The sequence below is a fragment of the Caretta caretta genome, chromosome 10 (assembly GCF_965140235.1).
Source record: "Caretta caretta isolate rCarCar2 chromosome 10, rCarCar1.hap1, whole genome shotgun sequence".
NCBI classification, from domain to species: domain Eukaryota; kingdom Metazoa; phylum Chordata; order Testudines; family Cheloniidae; genus Caretta; species Caretta caretta.
In genome coordinates, this window is record NC_134215.1 from 23,653,470 (window position 1) to 23,672,085 (window position 18,616).

The window sequence follows — 18,616 nt, forward strand, 5'->3', positions numbered from 1 at the left end:
AAATACTATTTCTTTTGGGGTGTTTTACAGTGCAAATATTTGTAATAAAATCAATATAAAGTGAGCACTGTATACTTTGTATTTTGGGTTATAATTGAAGTCAATTAAATAAATGGTGTTATTATTAACAGTGCGATGAATCGCTCAATTTTTTATCGATTGACAGCCCGAATTCTGATGATTAACTGAATTGTATGGGTCACGGCTCAATACTTCCATACACAAAATTCATTTCTATATTATGTAGACATTTGATGCATTTTATCTACCAAGACTTCCTGGAATTCTTACATTAGCATTCAGTTTATATCATTGTGCGTGTCACTTGTCCAAATACTTTCACAATGAAAAATCCATTAAAGTTGCATCTGTTCATTACAAGATAATCAGCAGTAAAGCCAACTCTGCAGCACCCCAAGTAATGTCACATATACAATCTATGAACCAACTGAAAAAGTATTAAAAGCAAAAAACCTTCATAATAAAATCTCTAAAATTGAAACCAAAGAATTATGATGCAACATATTTTGCAACTGTGGCAGACAAAGAAAGCTGTGTCATTAACAAAGAAAGAATTAAGGACATGTGGAATGGAGTACCAATAACCGACCACAGTAGACTTTCAAAAATAAGGGGCCTAATTCTCCATTGCCTTGCACATCCTATAGTAATTTACACCTGAGCAAAGGGTAAATGCTACCAAGTCGGAATTCTTCACTCATTCTAGTAGTGGTATTTTACACCCACTTTGCACTCGCTTCAACCACGTGCCTCTGAAAGTCAGGGGAGAATAAGGGCCCCAGTGTTCACACTGAACATATTTTGTAAGTTCAGCTTAAGAGTACTGAAGTCAAGTAACTGAGAACAAAGCGCAAATGAGTAATTCATTTCTAGTTCTAGGAAACCAATTGAAGAAACAAACCATCTAAACAATTATAGCATTCTATTAAAAATTCTTCTAACATGCAGATCCTACACAACCTTTTTTGTTTCTTGTAGTTTAAGTCATCTAGAAAAAATAAATATGTAGTTCACTGAAGAAATGTTTACCAAACTAAGACCACCGAGTGCAGTCAAGTCTTATTTTATTCTCCTTTCTGTAGAAAGACACATTTAAGAACATCCAAAGCAATAAACATCTTACCTTTATTTTGAGACATTGCATACAAAAGACAAAGTACAAAGAGAGCATAGTAATCATCTTCAGTACAGTCCTGTGCATTATATACCATATCGAGAAAAGGCCTGTGGAAAAAAAGAGTAGTATTAAAATGGTGGTTTTGTTCGGATGCCTGAAGAACTAGCTAATTGTAACATAGCCTGTGCCATTACCTCCCTATGGAACAGAATGACTCACTATCCAACTATGCCCCAATTTTCTCTTTAGATATGGTAAAGAGCAAAAGTCAAGCTGTTTGAAAGCAGTTATTTTATTAAAAAGAAAAGGAGTACTTGTGGCACCTTAGAGACTAACCAATTTATTTGAGCATAAGCTTTCGTGAGCTACAGCTCACTTCATCGGATGCATCGGATGCTGTAGCTCACGAAAGCTTATGCTCAAATAAATTGGTTAGTGTCTAAGGCGCCACAAGCACTCCTTTTCTTTTTGCGAATACAGACTAACACGGCTGTTACTATGAAACCAGTTATTTTATTGTGTTTATTACTGGTATTACACCTGTCATTTTAGTAGGAATTTTCCCCAGCACCCTCCCAAATGATTGCCTTCACTTATAATGGGTTATCTTTCAGGCCCAATGTTCACTGGCACTGGTGCCTTAAAAAACCCCGGGGAAAAAAATTACGGACCATTAGACATTCCACAGTTTGTTCTAAGCAGACACAACGAACTTCAGGGGATTGTTTATACCTGTGTGTGATGCAAAACTGCATTGGAACATATGGAAAACTAACATATATTAACCATGTTCATCTTCAGGACCAATGAACAACTTTGAGATGGTTACACGATTGGTTAGTATAAATAAAAGCAATGTTTACTAGAACACAGCTACAAGTTTTACTCTAAGCCATCTATGGAGGAAACTATTATCCTTCCTATGTGGAGGAACAGAAGTCTAAAAGAAGAAACCTGAGCTGTTTAAATTGATTTCAGACCACTCTGTTATCTTGAGTTCGATGTGGGGTGATTCAGTGACTAGTGCCAGAGACTTTACACAATCAAGTCATGACAGAGTTGTGACCAAGTAGATACTTTCAAAACTCAATTTCTGGACTAAACAGACATCTGGAAAAAAAGAGCTAGGGCACAGTGGAGCAGCTATTAGGACCAAAAGGATTTTTATATAAAAGCATTCAATCATGTGTAACTAACAAAACCAATAACTAGGTTCTGAGGCCTGCTTTTCAGCCTTTTTTGTAGAGCATGGCTAAAGTTGTCCTGTTTTGTACAATCACCCTTTGTTTCTCTATAGTCTCTACTATTGCAACATACTTGGCTTTAATTTCGTACAACCTAAATAGGAAGCAGAGTTTGGTTGGGAACAACACTTCAAAGGAGGCTGGGTAAGATACCAAGCTTCAGCACTATTTTAGCACTTTTCACTTTCAGAAAGCTAATAATTACAATACTAGTTAGATAAACATATACACTGATTCTTGCATGCATCCGATGAAGTGAGCTGTAGCTCACGAAAGCTCATGCTCAAATAAATTGGTTAGTCTCTAAGGTGCCACAAGTACTCCTTTACTGATTCTATAGATGAACTGAGGCAGTTTAATTGCTAGTTATAGGGTCTCTGGGCTAAAACCCAGTGTAACAGACAGGCCTGGGTTCCAGTGCTAGACACTGGCACAGAATCCTGAGCTGGGGCTGAACACTGTCTGGCAACAGTGTTTGAACAGTTGTTCTGTTGGACGTTAAGCCCAGAAGGGGTGGACTAAATGGTGACCTGGCCAGAGGGCTAAGTTTCCAGAACAAAAGGCTATTACAGAGTGAGCAATGAGCAGCAAGATGGCAGCTGGCGCAGTGAGCTTCATTCCCTAACCTAGATGCAAGGAGGCACGCTTCACAGAACCAAAAAAATATTAGGTATCAGAAACGTGTACAATGAAGTGTACAATATGACAAGTAGGAATTGATTACATTGGACTGAAAGTATGAAATGCTTTAATACCAATAATAAAGCCCAAAATAGAAAAATGAGTACAGCTCCTATCCTCTCAATACCACCGCCATAAAAGACAATCCTGGATGTTCCTTTGGATACAAGAGAAGCAGTCACTATGCAAGCAAGTTTCACTGCATTTTTCCAGCCTCTCCTGCCACTAGTTTAGCTATGATCACAGCATATAACCTACAATCAGGTATTTCAGATGTGTGGTCTCCTTTAAAACCACATTTATTGCATCTATAAACAATTCAGCCATTTGCTGTATTCCATTCAACTATACAAGTGTTAGCTAGAAGTCAGGTAGGGCAGAGAACACGGGAAGTACAGACATGACTTAAAAGTTCCTCCCCCATCTGCCCCATCCATCCTCACACAAAAACTAGCTTGGGGGGGAACTGAGAACCGAGCCATAATGTCCTGCCTTAGCAGGAAGTTTGAACTTGATGGTCCTATATGCCTTTTCCCAACTACTGTACTATGATTCTAGGTACATCAGTGCAGAACAACAAAATCCAATGTGTCATTTGGCTACTGTTTATGTAGCAAATACTGTGCTGACAAATATATTTTCCAGTTATTTTTGCTCCCACTAATAATGATTAACGTGAGTTCTATTTGAAGGATCAGACTGGAAATGACTTTTTAAATTTCTACAGAATTCCAGATTCTAGTATCTCCCCCAATATTAAACAAATGTTAATACCTACAGGGATTCTATTTATCCTCAAATTGATCCACCTTAGCATTCAAATGTCGAGCACATTAAAACTTGCAAAATTAAGGTTTGTTTACACACAATATTGTTAAATTTCGTGCCTTATAGAGCTGGATCTACATTAGACATCATCATTTAAAAAGTCAACATGTGCCAATACAGACCACACTCAGGGCTTGGCTACACTTGCGAGTTACAGAGCAATAAAGGAGCCCTGAGTGCACTAGCTCACTACCCATCCACACTTGTAAGGTACGTAGAGCACTCTGACTCCACGGCTACAGCACAGCTGCTACTCCACCTCAGCGAGTGGAATAACGTTTGCTGCACCCCCGCTGAAGCGCTGCAGCGCCAGTGTGAACAAGGTGTTGCTTTACTGCGCTCTGATCACCCTCGGGAAACATCCCATAATCCCCTTAAGTCAAGTGGCCACTCTTGTCATTGTTTGGAATCGGCTGTAGGAAATCCCATTGAAAGCTCGGTTTCTGACAGCCGGCTGCTTATCTCCTCTGAGACAAAACAACCATTACTGTGGAATGCTGTGAGAGAGAGAGGGGTGGTGGGGTAGGGGGCGTCTGCTGCTGTCTGAACTTACAAGACAGCATGCTGACATGCTCTCAGCCCCCCAAAAAACCACTCTCCCCCCACATACACGCTCCCTGTCACACTCCACACACGCCCATTTGAAAAGCACATTGCAGCCACTTGCATGCTGGGATAGCTGCCCATAATGCACCGCTCCCAATGTCGCTGCAAGATGTGGCCAAGCCAGTGTGCTTGAAGCTGTCAGTGTGGACAGACTGCAGCATTTTCCATACTGCATTCTACGAAGGCTGATTTAACTCAAAGTGCTCTACATCTGCAAGTATAGCCATGCCCTCAGTTATCTCACTTTCCACCAGTGTTTCATAACTTTCGGAAAGTGCAAACTTCGTTATGACATTTGTAGTGATCCATTAGATTGGATAACCAAAATAGGAAAGATATTCCTTATAAACAGATCTAATCTTTAATGCAAAAAAATATTTCATCCAGTTTATTTCATTATACGGGGGAGGATTCAAATAGAGTTTAGAATGCTGAGGTATTAAAAAAATTCAAGTTTTTAACTGTTTCTTAACCAAGAAACTGAAAAATTCACTTTAACAAAAAGTCTTGTGTAGTATTTTACTTTGCTAAGTCTAGGAATACTTCCCTTACATGTGTGATAAGATCTACTCTTGCTTTTAGACGTGCTTCACTTCTGCACAGATGGCATTTGAACGAAGATGCAAGATGCTGTTAGATCGCTATCTATATTCTCATCTGTCCTGAAATGCAAATATCTGACAAGGTATTAGGATGATCAGATGAATACTTTGCATTTTGAAGACTTAAAAGCTAATGTTCTAATACCGTCAGGCACTGTCCTTAGTCCTATCATGGCCAAGTTCATTTTATAAAAAGTGGTAAACCAGAATCTCTTGCTCACTCACACTTCACTTAAAAAACCCCTATGCTGCCCACACTTGCTAGTATCTGTAACATTATGTTCCCATTACTGTCACCCATCTTTACGCTTCATGAAGCCGTCCCACTTAACAATTAGACAAGTGTGGTAGAGGTAATCTCTTTTACTGGACCAACTTCTGTTGGTGAAAGAGACAAGCTGTCAAGCTTACACAGCGCACTTCCCTAAAGAAGAGCTCCATGTAAGCTTGCCTTTCACCAGCAGAAGTTGTTCCAGTTAAAAAAAAAAAAAAAAAGTACCTCACCTACATTATATACACAACACTGCAAATCACTTGGATAAAAAAAGTATGTTATTGTCAACATGTTCTGTTTACCAAAATTGCTATTGATCACCCCAGCATCCAAACTAAATTACTGCAGGGTATGTTGACATCTAAAAAGTCATTTACCCAACACAGGGGGAAAAAGCAGAACAGGATACTCTAGGACACAATAGAGAAAATTATCTCAAAAACAGAATTAATATTTTACTTTTTTAAAAAATTTAAATCATTTATATGTTACTAATTCTTTAGCAATTTAAGACAATCAAATGGGAAGAAAGTGAACATTTGGAACATCCTTTAGTTTCCTAATTGTTAGTAGTATTTCAGATTTTAACTGCTAAGAATTAATTTTCACACTTAAAAGGCTCTTCGGCACCAAAAAGATTAACGTCATTGCTGCGAGACTCCCACCTAGCATAATGGAACCCTGATCTCGACTGAGGCTTCTGGGTACTACTGTAAGAAAAGTGGCAAACCAAACGACATACAAAACACATCCTCAGAACACAGTTTGTGTGTTACATGTAATGCTTCCTATTCTGGCATACAACATACAGAACTGCTCTAAGACAAGGCACCCCTTTCAGGCAGGGAAACTCGATACAGCAGCCTCCAGGGAATGAAGAGGATAGACACTGCTTCCTTACTGACACACCTTCTACATGACCATATACAAGACAGCTACACCAGTCAAAGGCAAAATGTTTGGATGAGCCATAAATTGGGAGGGCGGGGGGGGGGGGGGGGACGAGGGGAGAGAAGAGAGACGACAAAATTAGAAAAAAGAAGCAGAAGGAAGGAACCTGGACAGGTGAATTACAATTCTTTCATACCTGCTCCAGTTTATCATTTCATTCCCAGAGGCTGCAGCACTCTTTTCTTCATCAGTTGTATTCTGCTCTGTCACAGTTGAGATAGACAATTCTGACATCTTACACCGCTCCATGATTACCATCTCTATTTCTTAAAAGAAAGAGCTAAAATTGAGTTTAGAGGAAGATGTGACCTATCTGAAGTATTCTTTATGTGAAAAAGTGATTTTTAAAAAAAGTGTTATGCACCTAAAAATGAGGGAAGACACTGCTTATGTGTCAGAATATACACAGAGGCCTTTCTGATTTTCCTACCATCACCACAAAATATTAAAAAGCATTTCTTATAAGATTTAAAAAACACAATCTGAAGGAAATAAACTCGGGGTTTCATAAATAATTACACCAACAGTTCTGAATACGAAAGCCTTTACAAAACTGTTAACGGACAAGCATTTTAAACAGCATTTTTTAAATGGTCAGCATTTGCCAAAAAACTATTTACACTTTCAATTATCTCAGGGGCTTTAAGTGAAAAACTGTTCACTCTACGCCCAAACATAACAAAACTAGTTTATATATAACTGCTTCAGATTTTATAAAAAATACATTGGCACAAAAAAAAAAAAGAGGTGGAGGGAAACAGTATGTGGAATTTAAAGGAGCAGTACAGTTGTTACTGTAGTAACTAATGCAAACAAACTCTGTTTATGGCTAATATTTCAGGTTCTGAGTATGAAACTATTACGTTTCAAAGTCTTTCAACAAGTGGTCTATAGACAGACACTTCCTCCACAACACTGAGGAAATTCAGTTTTGGTAAAGGTCTCCCTAAATTTCTTTAGGTGTAGGCTAAAGAAAACATTGAGGTATTGAGACTTTTTTCCAGTAAACATTAAATTTGTGCATACAGGCAGTTTGTAAAGCCACTCTTCTCCTGACACAAGGAGTTACTTGTGGTTCTTCACTGGTGATGTCAAAACTTCATTCCCTCACAGAGAGCAATGGAAGCCCTAGGCTACCATTAGACGGACTGCATATTTAGTCACACAAGAAACCCCTCACTGCCAGACAGCCGACAGATCCACTAAGAGCTGCCAACTCATTGACTTTAATGCCCTGTAATCACTCGTACTCGCTGATCCTTTCCTGTCTAGTGCATGGTCCAGTGCTAGAAGGCAGCATGCCATAAAGAAAAGACCATTTCAGACCCTGAAAACTTAAACTTTGTAAGTGCTGGCTCACTTGTTTACACCCCCATAGACTGTGCGCTCATTGGCACCAGGGTCAAGTGACAGAGATCTTATAGGTATGCAGAGGCTGAGATGCTCAGCCACAGGTGAAGTGGACAGTGGATAGGGTCCTATGTATCCCTCTCTGCACACAGAGCCACTTGATGGCAAGATCTGCATGTCACTCAGGTTTAACAAATTGCTATCGATCACCCTCATAGCATACAAACTACCATACATCTACACCCGATACCCTGAAATCAAGAGAAAAGATAACTTTCTGGCCACAGCTTGCACTGTAGCATTATAATGTAGCAGGATTTTGACTGACAAGCCATGGAGAAATTTACTCCTGACAATTTACAAACCTCTGGACCATGTCCCTGGATCCCTCCCCTCTATGATACTGAGCTGTGTTTTTCCAAGGCAGTCACGTTAAGAGTATTCCCCTCATACACATTTGTAAACGTCTACCATTTTCTCAAATAAAAACACTCTACCAAGTAAGTGGAAATATTAAAATATTTAAATTTTAGAGAAAAACTAATAAGAGGCTACATAAACAAATAAGAAAAACCAAACCAACCATGAAAAAACAAGATGTTACTAAAAGGATACTTTAGTATATCTATGTAACAAGATTCTAGGATTGTCACTGTGTCACTCTGAATCCTAGAATGTCTGCGGAGTCCGTGTGAAGTGATGGAAACAGTTACGATCGTGACAGATCTTTTTGTTCAGAATATCATCAGGTTGAATCATCACTGAGCTTCATGGTCCATTACTGCCCCATTTTGAAATTCTCAGCCATTTATGGCCTTTTTTCTTTTAAACATATGACAACGGATTATACCCATGCAACAGCACAGGCTTTTAGCTATTAGTATAGGAATATCAAACAAATTATGCTGAATTGTAAATAGCCATGCTACTAACCAAGTTCTCTCCTATGCCCCTCCCTTAGCAGTCTCAAAAATCGGAAACTCTACTGTCAGTAGGCTTAGCAGTTCAAACCCACAGCCAATTATTCCCTGGCAGTGACAACTGATTCCTCAAGCCAACTACTCTCAGCCCCACAGTCCACTCAGAGTAATCTGGGACTTTGCCTCCACCCTGAGGACAAGAGTCACCCACCCCAAAGACATGATTCACTCCGATTCTTCGTATTTTTCCTGTTTCCTCAGGAAAGTCCTTGACAACTGGCATGCAGACAGTATAATGTTTTGACACTTGTGCCATTTAATAGTCTAGAATCTAGCAAAATAATGGAATACAAAATTTCCTTGAGCATATGTGGTTTGTAAGGGAAGAGTTAAAGATAGTTACTTGCCCAGAAATTATAGAAAAATAAATGTAATCCATTTTTATCAAAACCACATTTATGAGAAACAATCAGTGGTGTGTGTGGTTTTTTTTTTTTTTTTTGTTATGGCTGCTCCTTGGAATCATGTATGTGGGCATGGTAAAAATATGAACTCCTTTTTATAGCCATGGAAACAAATTTATTAGAGGGGCTAAATTGAATGTCATTTTTACTTCTGACCTATGCACTGTGCACACCAATCTAACTCTGCTGAGACTACAACTAACATTTCTACTTTGTCAGAGTCCCCATCACTGCCATTTAAAAAAAAAAAAAACAAGTGAAGGTCAGACTTCAAGATACAGTGTCATCCTGGTGCATGCATGTAGCTCCATGGGAAGATATGAATCAATGTGGATCAGGTGGTTATACTCATGAAAAGACAGCCAGCCAAATCAGCTCAAACCAATTAAGGAAGTGCTATTCCCAAGAATTACAGAGGGCAAATTAATTCATGAACTCAAAGAGAGTCCAATCTTTTTCCATCAGCTATAGCCAAAATAGATAGATTCCTAGCCAAGAGATTCCACCTACTCATCTCTCGGATTTCCTCAGTGCAAATCAACTTAGGTGCAGTGTCTGGTTGCCAGTGAACTCATGTAATTTTATAGTTCAGGTGCTAAGGATCAAAGTCTTACTGAGTCAGTGGATTGGTCAGGACTTCTAATTTCCTAGGCTAACCTAGGTACATATGAACTTATCCTTATGACTAACAAAAACAAAACTAGAACAAAGTGTTTATTAAAAATATTAGCATATAAAGATAAGTTACTCCAATGTGATATCTATCCAGTTGATAAAAACTGTTTTAATTCATCTGTAAAAACAGATCTAAACAGGCCTGTGGCTCTTATTTAAAGCTACTAAGTCACACTAAGTGATCACTACAGTACTCCCCAAATGTTTTCCTAATATTACTTTTTCACATAAATTGCTGTAATTGCCAGAGGGATGTCATAGGATTGCAAATGGAAGGGAAGGTGATGCACACCACAGTAAGTTGTCGTCCACATTGTGGAAAAAAAAGTTTGAGTGAAAGCAGAGTAGTTGAGCAAGATATTTAGTTTCACTTAGCTACAAAAGCCTTAACATGCATTTCCATCCTAAGACAACAGTATATTAACATTACTAAGTTTTACAACAACTTTTCTGGATAAGTAGTATCCCCATTTTACAGAAGTGGAAACTGACAGGGTGAAATAAGAGACTGCCCCAACCTTGCACAGCAAGTCAGTAACACAGTTGGGGTTAATAGTTCCCTATTTTTGCTCTTGTATCTTCTGATGCTGTTCCCTGTGACTGGAAAGGCATCTTTATTCTTTCTACTAAACATCCTCAGTTTCCTTGAAATCCTGCCTCAAGACCCACATTTTGAGCTTAATGACCACCACTTCCACTGCTGTTCAGCTTAAGCCTCTCTTCAGTCACTATGCATGGCCCACAATGTTTGTTCCAACCCTCACTCTCCCTTTCCTTTACACCTAATTTTTTTTTTCCAAATGTTGTAGGTTTGCCTAATTTGGATTTAAAGCTTTTCAAGGTAAATGCTGAAGATTAAATTATAAAAGCTATATCATTGTCAAACTTATGATAACAGCCCCAGTTTGCCAGGAAGCAATACACACATGCTTTACAATATGTGGAGTCATGGAACAAAGCCCAATATGCAATACTTGGAATCATGGAACAAAGCCCAGTACATACCATGTTGATTAGCATGATGCTACTTGTTTGGAATTAGGAGTTAATGCTATGCTGTGTACTAGGGGATTACCCAGGAGGATCATAAAAATTATGCAAACTACCCACTAAAGCCCTGTCCCCACTATAAAGAAACCAGGTTAAAGTGAGAGCTGTTCTGAAACACTTTTTGGTAGTGTTCTGATGTTGGATCATATTAAAGAAGTTCTGTATTAAAATCACAAATGAGTTTGATTCCCCAGAGTTTAAATTCCAGGGTATTACTAATTAAAAGGTCTCTTGGTTTTTAGTACTGTTTCTCTCCCTCTGTGTGTGAAACTTGCAAGCTGCTAATTGTGTTAGTACATTCTAAGACAGAGTCTGTTCTCAAAGCAATTCACAGAGAGAGAGAGACTCAAAGCAATACTCTAACAACAGAAACAGCACCCAGAGACTCCCTGCCCTTTTGTTGTATTAACAATTGTAATTAAAATAGAGATAGAGGATGTATGTGGATGGATGCTTGGTGTGAATAATACCTGAATGATCAGGGAGGTGCCAGCTTAAGAATCCAGTGTCCATCGGCTGAAGAAGGCGTCAAGTGGAAATAACCAGAGGACCCCCAGAGGGCAGACTGGAATCCACCCACCAGCCTCAAGAATGGGAGAACCAAAGAACAAGATAACATCTTGGAGCCGTCAGGAATGTGCTATCTGCTGATTGATTCAGCAACAGCATGATGAAGCAATTCCCATAGACTGGCATAGGAAGAAATTCCTATAAAAATAGACTCTAAAAAGTGAGAACTTTGGGGTCTGATTCTGCAAACCAACTTCCAGGAGCATCAGATGTGCATCTGACGAGGCCCTGCTCCCTCCTCATGTCCAGGCCACCTGGCCAGTGGCTTGGCATGAGCAACTCTAAGGCTGTTAACTATGATAACAACCTTGCAGAACCTGTGTGTGTGTGTGTGTGTGTGTGTGTGTGTGTGTGTGTGTGTGTGTGTGTGTGTGTGTGTGTGTGTGTGTGTGTGTGTGTGTGTGAGTGAGAGAGAGAGAGAGAATGAATGAGAGAATAAATTTGAGATTGAATGGAATGTTATAACTATAACTAACTGCTTACTATGATTCTTTCTGTATTCACAGTAAATGTGGTATTTTGCCTTTTTCCCTTTAATAAGATCCTGCTGGTTTTTATTTTATTGGTACAACACTGACACTTGTATAAAAAGATTTTAAGTTGTAGTATGGATGCAAGCCATGTTAATGACCTTTAACCCACTTTAAGTGGATTAGAAAAAAGTTTTACACACTCCTCCCCGTTTAAGATATTAGGCACACAAAGATTTTTGCCCTCACTTCTCTAACATGGTCCCTTGCCCATCCCAAAATTAGTTTGTTAGGCCTCTTGAGAAACTGGAAAGAGGAAGAATTTTAAAAAATGCATTTCGTAAGCACAGGGAGTTCAATTATGTAATTTGAACCAAAAAAATGACAATACACAGTCATTACATGCATTGTATTTAGCATCATTTACATGAAGTCAGAATAAAGAACTTGGAAGTTTTTAGGATAGATTAGTTACATGTATCAAAATGCAAGCAGGACATGAAAAAGGGCTCCCAAAGAAGTCATAACATAGGGGAAAAAAATTGTATTGTGTTATATGCTTCCTTAGATGCAGTGCTGTCATCGATGTCTCATTTTATGCATAAAAACCTCTACTTTTTGATATGCATTTTCCTCTTCACTAGTAACTTAAAACAACGAAAGGAACTGAACCGCATACCTTTCTGGTGCACACCCAATACTTTACATCTAACGATTCAGGCATGATAGTTCTGTGAAGCAACTAGAATGCACATCAGTCAGGTAATTAAATAAAAAAATTTGAGGGATTGCCGTTGGGGGGCTTTTTAACTAAAAAATGATACAGACTTGTTAACAAGTCTTACAACACTAATTAATCACGTGCAGATAGCTAGAAGGTGTACTTGTGATTAAAGGCTGGATGCCACAGGAGAAACTGCAGACACTTCACATTTTCCACCAAATTAAACAGTCTTTTTTAAAGAGCTGAATTCTACATGGAGAGGTTGAAAAATAAGCAAGAATCACTGATAGTGGAAAAATCTAATGATTTTGTTTATTTAGTTATGCAACCAGTATTATAAATGAACAAAAAACATGAACTAGACCACAAACATGTGATATAATTAAATTATTAGCATATATAAAGTTTGCATGGTTTTCATTCATTGGTGCACTCACCTTCATTTTCTCCACTTGCCTTGATGCCTTTTGAACTACCCTCTGTACCTTTAGCCTTATCTTGGTCTTCTTGAGTATCTTCAAGTCCTCTCTCCTCTTCCTCCTCTTCACCAACGTTTTTATAGTTGGGTCTCTTTTGCAACCTCTTCTTTCCCTTATGCTTGTTAATTTCAAGAGATCTCTCCAGTGTCTCTGTAGGTTTTATGAAGCATCTGATGCTTGATTTTGCCTATTAAATTTAAATGAGATACATTTTTAGCTGTATATTTCTTCTGCAATTTAGCATAAAATGGGTAGAAGTAACTTCAGTTTGTACAAGACAAATTGTTATTTACAAATCTATAAAGCATTTCACCTACACACATCAAATTTAACTTAAAAAGGCCAGAAGGAGAATCTCAATTTAGCAATATCTAATTATCACTAGTTCCAGGCCACCTACAAAATAAAGTTATTCTAATCTTAAAGGACTTGGTAGCATTAGGAAACATGAACACTTCAGGACAAGAAAGTTCTAGATCCATCTATTAAACATGACCATTTTAAAAGCATGTACCATCAAGAAAAAAATTGTCAAAAAGTAAACCTTGTTTTTTGCCATGCAAGAGCATACAATACTAAACTAAATCAAGTCCCACTGATGTTACAAACTGCACCAGCTGCTCTTTGAATTAGACCATGCAGGGGAGACAGCTCAGAGAGGACTCAGACAAAAGCCTATTGCAAAAAACAGGAAGGAGTGAAATAGTAAAAAACAAAAAACAAAAATGGGGCTGAAGAAAACCCATTAATATAAAATACAGCTTTTAAGTAAACTATAGGTATGCTTTTTATCTCAATGTGTTCAATGAAAAACTACCATACCTCTAACCTCTTTTTAAAGTTTTAAATAGAGGTCAAAGTGTACTTCACTGGTAGTTGTTTTCATATCAACTTCAATTAAAAAGGCTAGTTTAATGTGTAAGAATGTTTAGAGTTAAAATACAACTACATTGAGTGTGTGTCTCAGGAATTTGCCTTCTCAAAAATTAAAAATATATAGAAAAAGAAAACATGCACCCATATTCAGTCAAAAAACTGAAATTTCCTAAATGTTTATGTACACAGCAGGCTCAAGCTGCAATGGTAAATGCTGAAAACCAGTAACTGTTCATCTGCTAATTACGTTAAAAGATGACATTTAAGATACACTTCCTGTCTGCTCATATTCTGCATACAATATGGCTCCAAGAAAAACACTTTGCACTTGAAATGAAGGCCCCGATTATATAGAACTGAACACATTTGGATTCATTAAAATGTGTATGTTTTAACCCAAAAGTTGTCACAATATCAGACGTGGTATTACTTTCCTGTTGCTGATGTGATAGATAAATCTATTCAATTAAGTATAGCTAGACTATTACGTACAGTGTTCTTTTCTTGGCCTCATCCTTCACTATTAGCAAAATCCCTTAGTCCTTGGTGCATCTGCCTCAGTCACCATCATTCCCTCCTCTCCCCACCCCGCAAAAACCTATAATAAATTTCATAGGACTGGTTTACAATGGTGAACTAGTCTGCACCTCAGGGGTGTAAATTCTAGTGCACTTTAGCATGCCACACACTAACTGGCCTGTGTGGACCCTGCTGGTGTACACTGAAATTTCTCTAGTGCGCATAAACATAGTTCTGTTTCAAACAGAACTCCATTAACAGCATTAAGGAACTTTTCATGCATGCCAGCAGGGTCTACATGGGCCAATTAGCGCATGACACACTAGTGCATACTAAAATTTAAACCCCTCTGATGCAGACTACAGCACCAGGTAGACAAACCCTAATTGATTTCATTTTGTCCTTCTCTATACTCCGAAAACATCTCCGCAGATCTAGTTTTCTAAACTTATTTTGTAGTATGTATGTGGGTGGCATCCATTATAAAGAACTGAAAGATATGGCTTAACACAAGCCTGTTTCTTTTCTGATGCAAAGCTACAGTATATCAAAGCAGTTTAAGACTACATTCCCCACCCCCACCCCAAAAACATGACAAATGCTGTAGATGGGTTTACTCATCGCCAGTCAACATAGGATGCTTGGCTTTTGGGGGGCTTTTTAACCTCCTTTGCTTCTCCACTAACAAATGATGCAGACTTGTTAATAAGTCTTATTAAAACAAATGCAAAACAAAGAGCAATTTGTTAGTGAAAAAATTCAGTCACTGTATATTTACAGCTTCCATGGGCAATACTTCATCAGTTAAAATTGCTATCACATTTTAGGGTAAAAATAGTAGCAATATGGAAAAAAAAAAACACACCACGTAACAGCAGCCACTGGAGATAGTGGATATTGACTCCTGTTGTGCAGCAAGAGTATAAGATTTTTGTAACCTTATCTCGTCAAGTGACTGAAGACAGAAAATAAAAGACATGTTTCTTACCAGGACCTTTGGTGGTCTCATTTATTACAAAAACATAGTACCAGTATTTTATATGATATGATTAAGTATATTTTCACAATATTACTGCATAAACCCATATCACACAAATTACCGATTATTCCAACTTTAGGATGTTCAACGTAATATTATTCAACTCAGTGCACTCCAGAATGAGAAGCATGTATAACACCCATACTGCTGTGCCTTAGATAGGAAATAAATAAGTTCTGGATAATTACAAATGAAGGCAGCTAAAGGCAAACATCTGTATGAACCATTCCCCTTAGCAACAGATGTGCAGCATTCCACTTACTAGGCTCATGAACAAGGAAAACACCTTCTCCAGTCATCCAGTGGTCTTATTTGCAAAGTTGCCACAAAATCATTGTATTGTTTATTTTTATTAAAAGCAATTTTCATTTGAGATGTGGGCAAGAAGCCTTAATGTCTATGAGTGCAAAGCTATGAAGTATCTGAAGAAATTCACACTCAGCAAAACAATTCCAATATTTCATCACACCTAGGCTTCTTTATTTAACCTGAACAATATTCCATATAGACAGCAACCTCAATCAATGGCCTAGAGGGACAGGGAAATCTTTAAATCATTGGGTGGTCTGTTAGTTGTAGGAGCCAGCCATACAAACAAGGTCAAAGGACTATGAGCACAGACTTTAAAGCTTGCTGGTCAGTTGCTCTGATAACTGCCAGCTGGCAGATCTCTCAGAATCAGCTTGTAAGGGGGAATTCCAGGAGCAAAGGACTGCTGAGAATGGCTGGTTTTCTTAAGTTTTGCTTGTGTGTACATTTAAGTTCTGCAAGAGCTGAACTTCAAGAACATTTCATCTAGCGTCTTCCTCCAGCAGCTCCTCTACCCATTCTTGCTGTGTGCAGCAAGTTTCTGAAACATACTTCATTTAAAACAGGGCTTTATCCCACAAATTAAGTAAGAGACAGAGCCTTCTTTTGAACAAATCAAGGTACATGCTATGCAGGATATTGAGAGAGACTTTCTTAACTGTGAAGCAGCACAGCCATGATCAATACTCTGGTTCATTGTTTGTGAGACAAAGACAATCTCATATAAAGGCAGTGGTTTTCAACCATGGGTCCGGGGCCCCCTGGGGGGCCGCGAGCAGATTTCAAGGGGTCTGCCAAGCAGGGCTGCAATTAGACTTGCTGGGGCCCAGGGCAAAAAGTCAAAGCCTCTCTGTATGGGGCTGAAGCCTGGGGTTACAACTCCGGCATCCAGGGCGGAAGTCAAAGCCTGAGCCACTTAGCTTTGCAGGGCCTGCTGTGGTATGGGGCCCCGAGCAACTGCCCTGCTTACCTCTTAACCTAGGCTGTAGCTTTTATATGCAGAAAAAGTTGTTGTGACATAGCTGGGCCATGGAGTTTTTAATACCATGTGGCGCGGGGGGGGGGGGGGGGGGAAGAGAGCTCAAAAAGAAAAAGGTTGAGAACCCTGATCTAGGGAGGCTGTTCACGTATGCTTGCTAGTGGAGGTGGTTATTTCCAAACAGCTGATCTCATTTGAACAAAATGTATATTCTTATAGAGTTACAGAAAACTAAAAATCACTGGATTTTCAGTACTTTATTCTATATCTTCTGATGGAGGTAATTCAGTGAGTATTTGTATTTTGAGATGAATACTGAGGGGCAAACCAATTGGATAAATTATGTACATAATCAAGCCTTCTGGCTCAAAAGTTTAAAGAAGCGAAGGGACAGTTTTTTCCAATTTCTGCACAGTTTGTTTCAGAACAGCAATAAAAACTGATGAAACATCATGAAAGGGATGCCTGGCAAGATCTCTAGCACAATTTGTAGCCCTAAAAGGTTCAAGTAAGGATTTGCAATTTGTAGAGAAAGCTTATTCAAACCTTGCCCAGGTCACCCATTGCTAGTTACCATAATAAGAAATACTTTGGTACAAGAATCCTTCACAACGACAAGACAAAAAACAAAACAAAAAAAAAACACACCACTATGAAGCTTTTATATTTTAAGCACAAAATTATCTCCCCTTAACCTCTCAAATCTATTTTTACCCAGAGATAGAACTGCAACACATGAAGGTTTTAGAAATAACTAGATTTAGAGCCCTATTTATAATAATGAGTTCTCGTTACAAGAGGCATGAAAAATGGAGGAACAAATGAAGTCTTTTCTTTATGGGAACATCTTATAAGATGCAAGTTGCAAGAATCATTTAGTTTATTTTTCCCTTTCCATTATTTAGTGACTCAGCTATTTCTAGAAGCCTGAAACAGTTTTCCTTAAAGAAAATGTTTAATATACTGTAGGTACATTTTTAATGCAGTGTATTGTGGCCTATCAATGTGAATGAAACATGTTGAAAACAAGGAGATGAACACTCAAGGACATACTATATAAAAGGCCAGTTTTCATGGCCTGTTTAGTCTGGAGAAAAAGAATGGTTACAAAGAGCTAATATGTAATGTGTGCTGTCAGATACAAGAGCTACACACTCCTAATACTTTAAACCATAAGATCAGAGCAGAAATTAATTTAGAAGGCACATAATTTATCAAGGTTGATACCAATTTTAGGTTAATGTTAATTTACACCTTCTCAAGTAATTATTTACATATTTGCAGTTTGATCTTGTGTAAAGCGTGATGGTAAAGCAAGGCAATACCAGTAACTTATCTTCATATTACGAGAAGGAGAAAGTAGGTTAAACAAAAACCAAGAAACCTAAAACAGGTAGGATTGAGCAACATCCGAATTACACAGGAAACAGGTCTCACCAACAGGAAGGAAGGTAAACCTTAATGTGACTATTGTCAAATTGTTTATACTATATTCTCCCTGACTTCACATATTTAACTACAGTCACAAGAAGAAGAACATAGCAAGAGCTTCATTTTAACACTGTCCAATAACAGGAAGTATATAGAAAATAGTTACCTCGACATGTAATTTCTGCTACTCACATCTATTTTCAGAACTTGCTACACATTGATATGGGGTGTTTGTTCACTTATAAACATAAACACACACACACACGACTTCTTGGCATAAGTTTTGCTGAACTGTATCTGTATACACAGGATTTGGATACTTAAAGTAAAAACATCTCTTACTGTTGATCTGTTTTGAGCAGTAATCACTATTGGTGTTGTTGTGCATCAATTATAGGGTTGCAAGGTGTCCGGTTTTCGACCAGAAAGACCCGGTG

At 38.3% G+C, this 18,616-nt stretch overlaps 1 protein-coding gene across 8 annotated transcripts in view; it reads right to left on the bottom strand.

Moving 5' to 3' along the window:
• The window catches only part of CLEC16A (C-type lectin domain containing 16A), a 191,175-nt gene that overhangs the window by 138,112 nt on the left and 34,447 nt on the right, over nt 1-18,616 (bottom strand). For 7 of the 8 annotated variants that reach the window (XM_075132774.1, XM_048865586.2, XM_048865579.2 and 4 more), the window contains exons 10-12: nt 12,985-13,213; nt 6,461-6,590; nt 1,145-1,245 (exon numbers count right to left, since the gene is read on the bottom strand). In XM_075132774.1, the coding sequence (XP_074988875.1) occupies nt 1,145-1,245; nt 6,461-6,590; nt 12,985-13,213 (460 nt within the window). The remainder of the gene's footprint in view (nt 1-1,144; nt 1,246-6,460; nt 6,591-12,984; nt 13,214-18,616) is intronic. The other variant, XM_075132775.1, reaches the window with a different exon arrangement.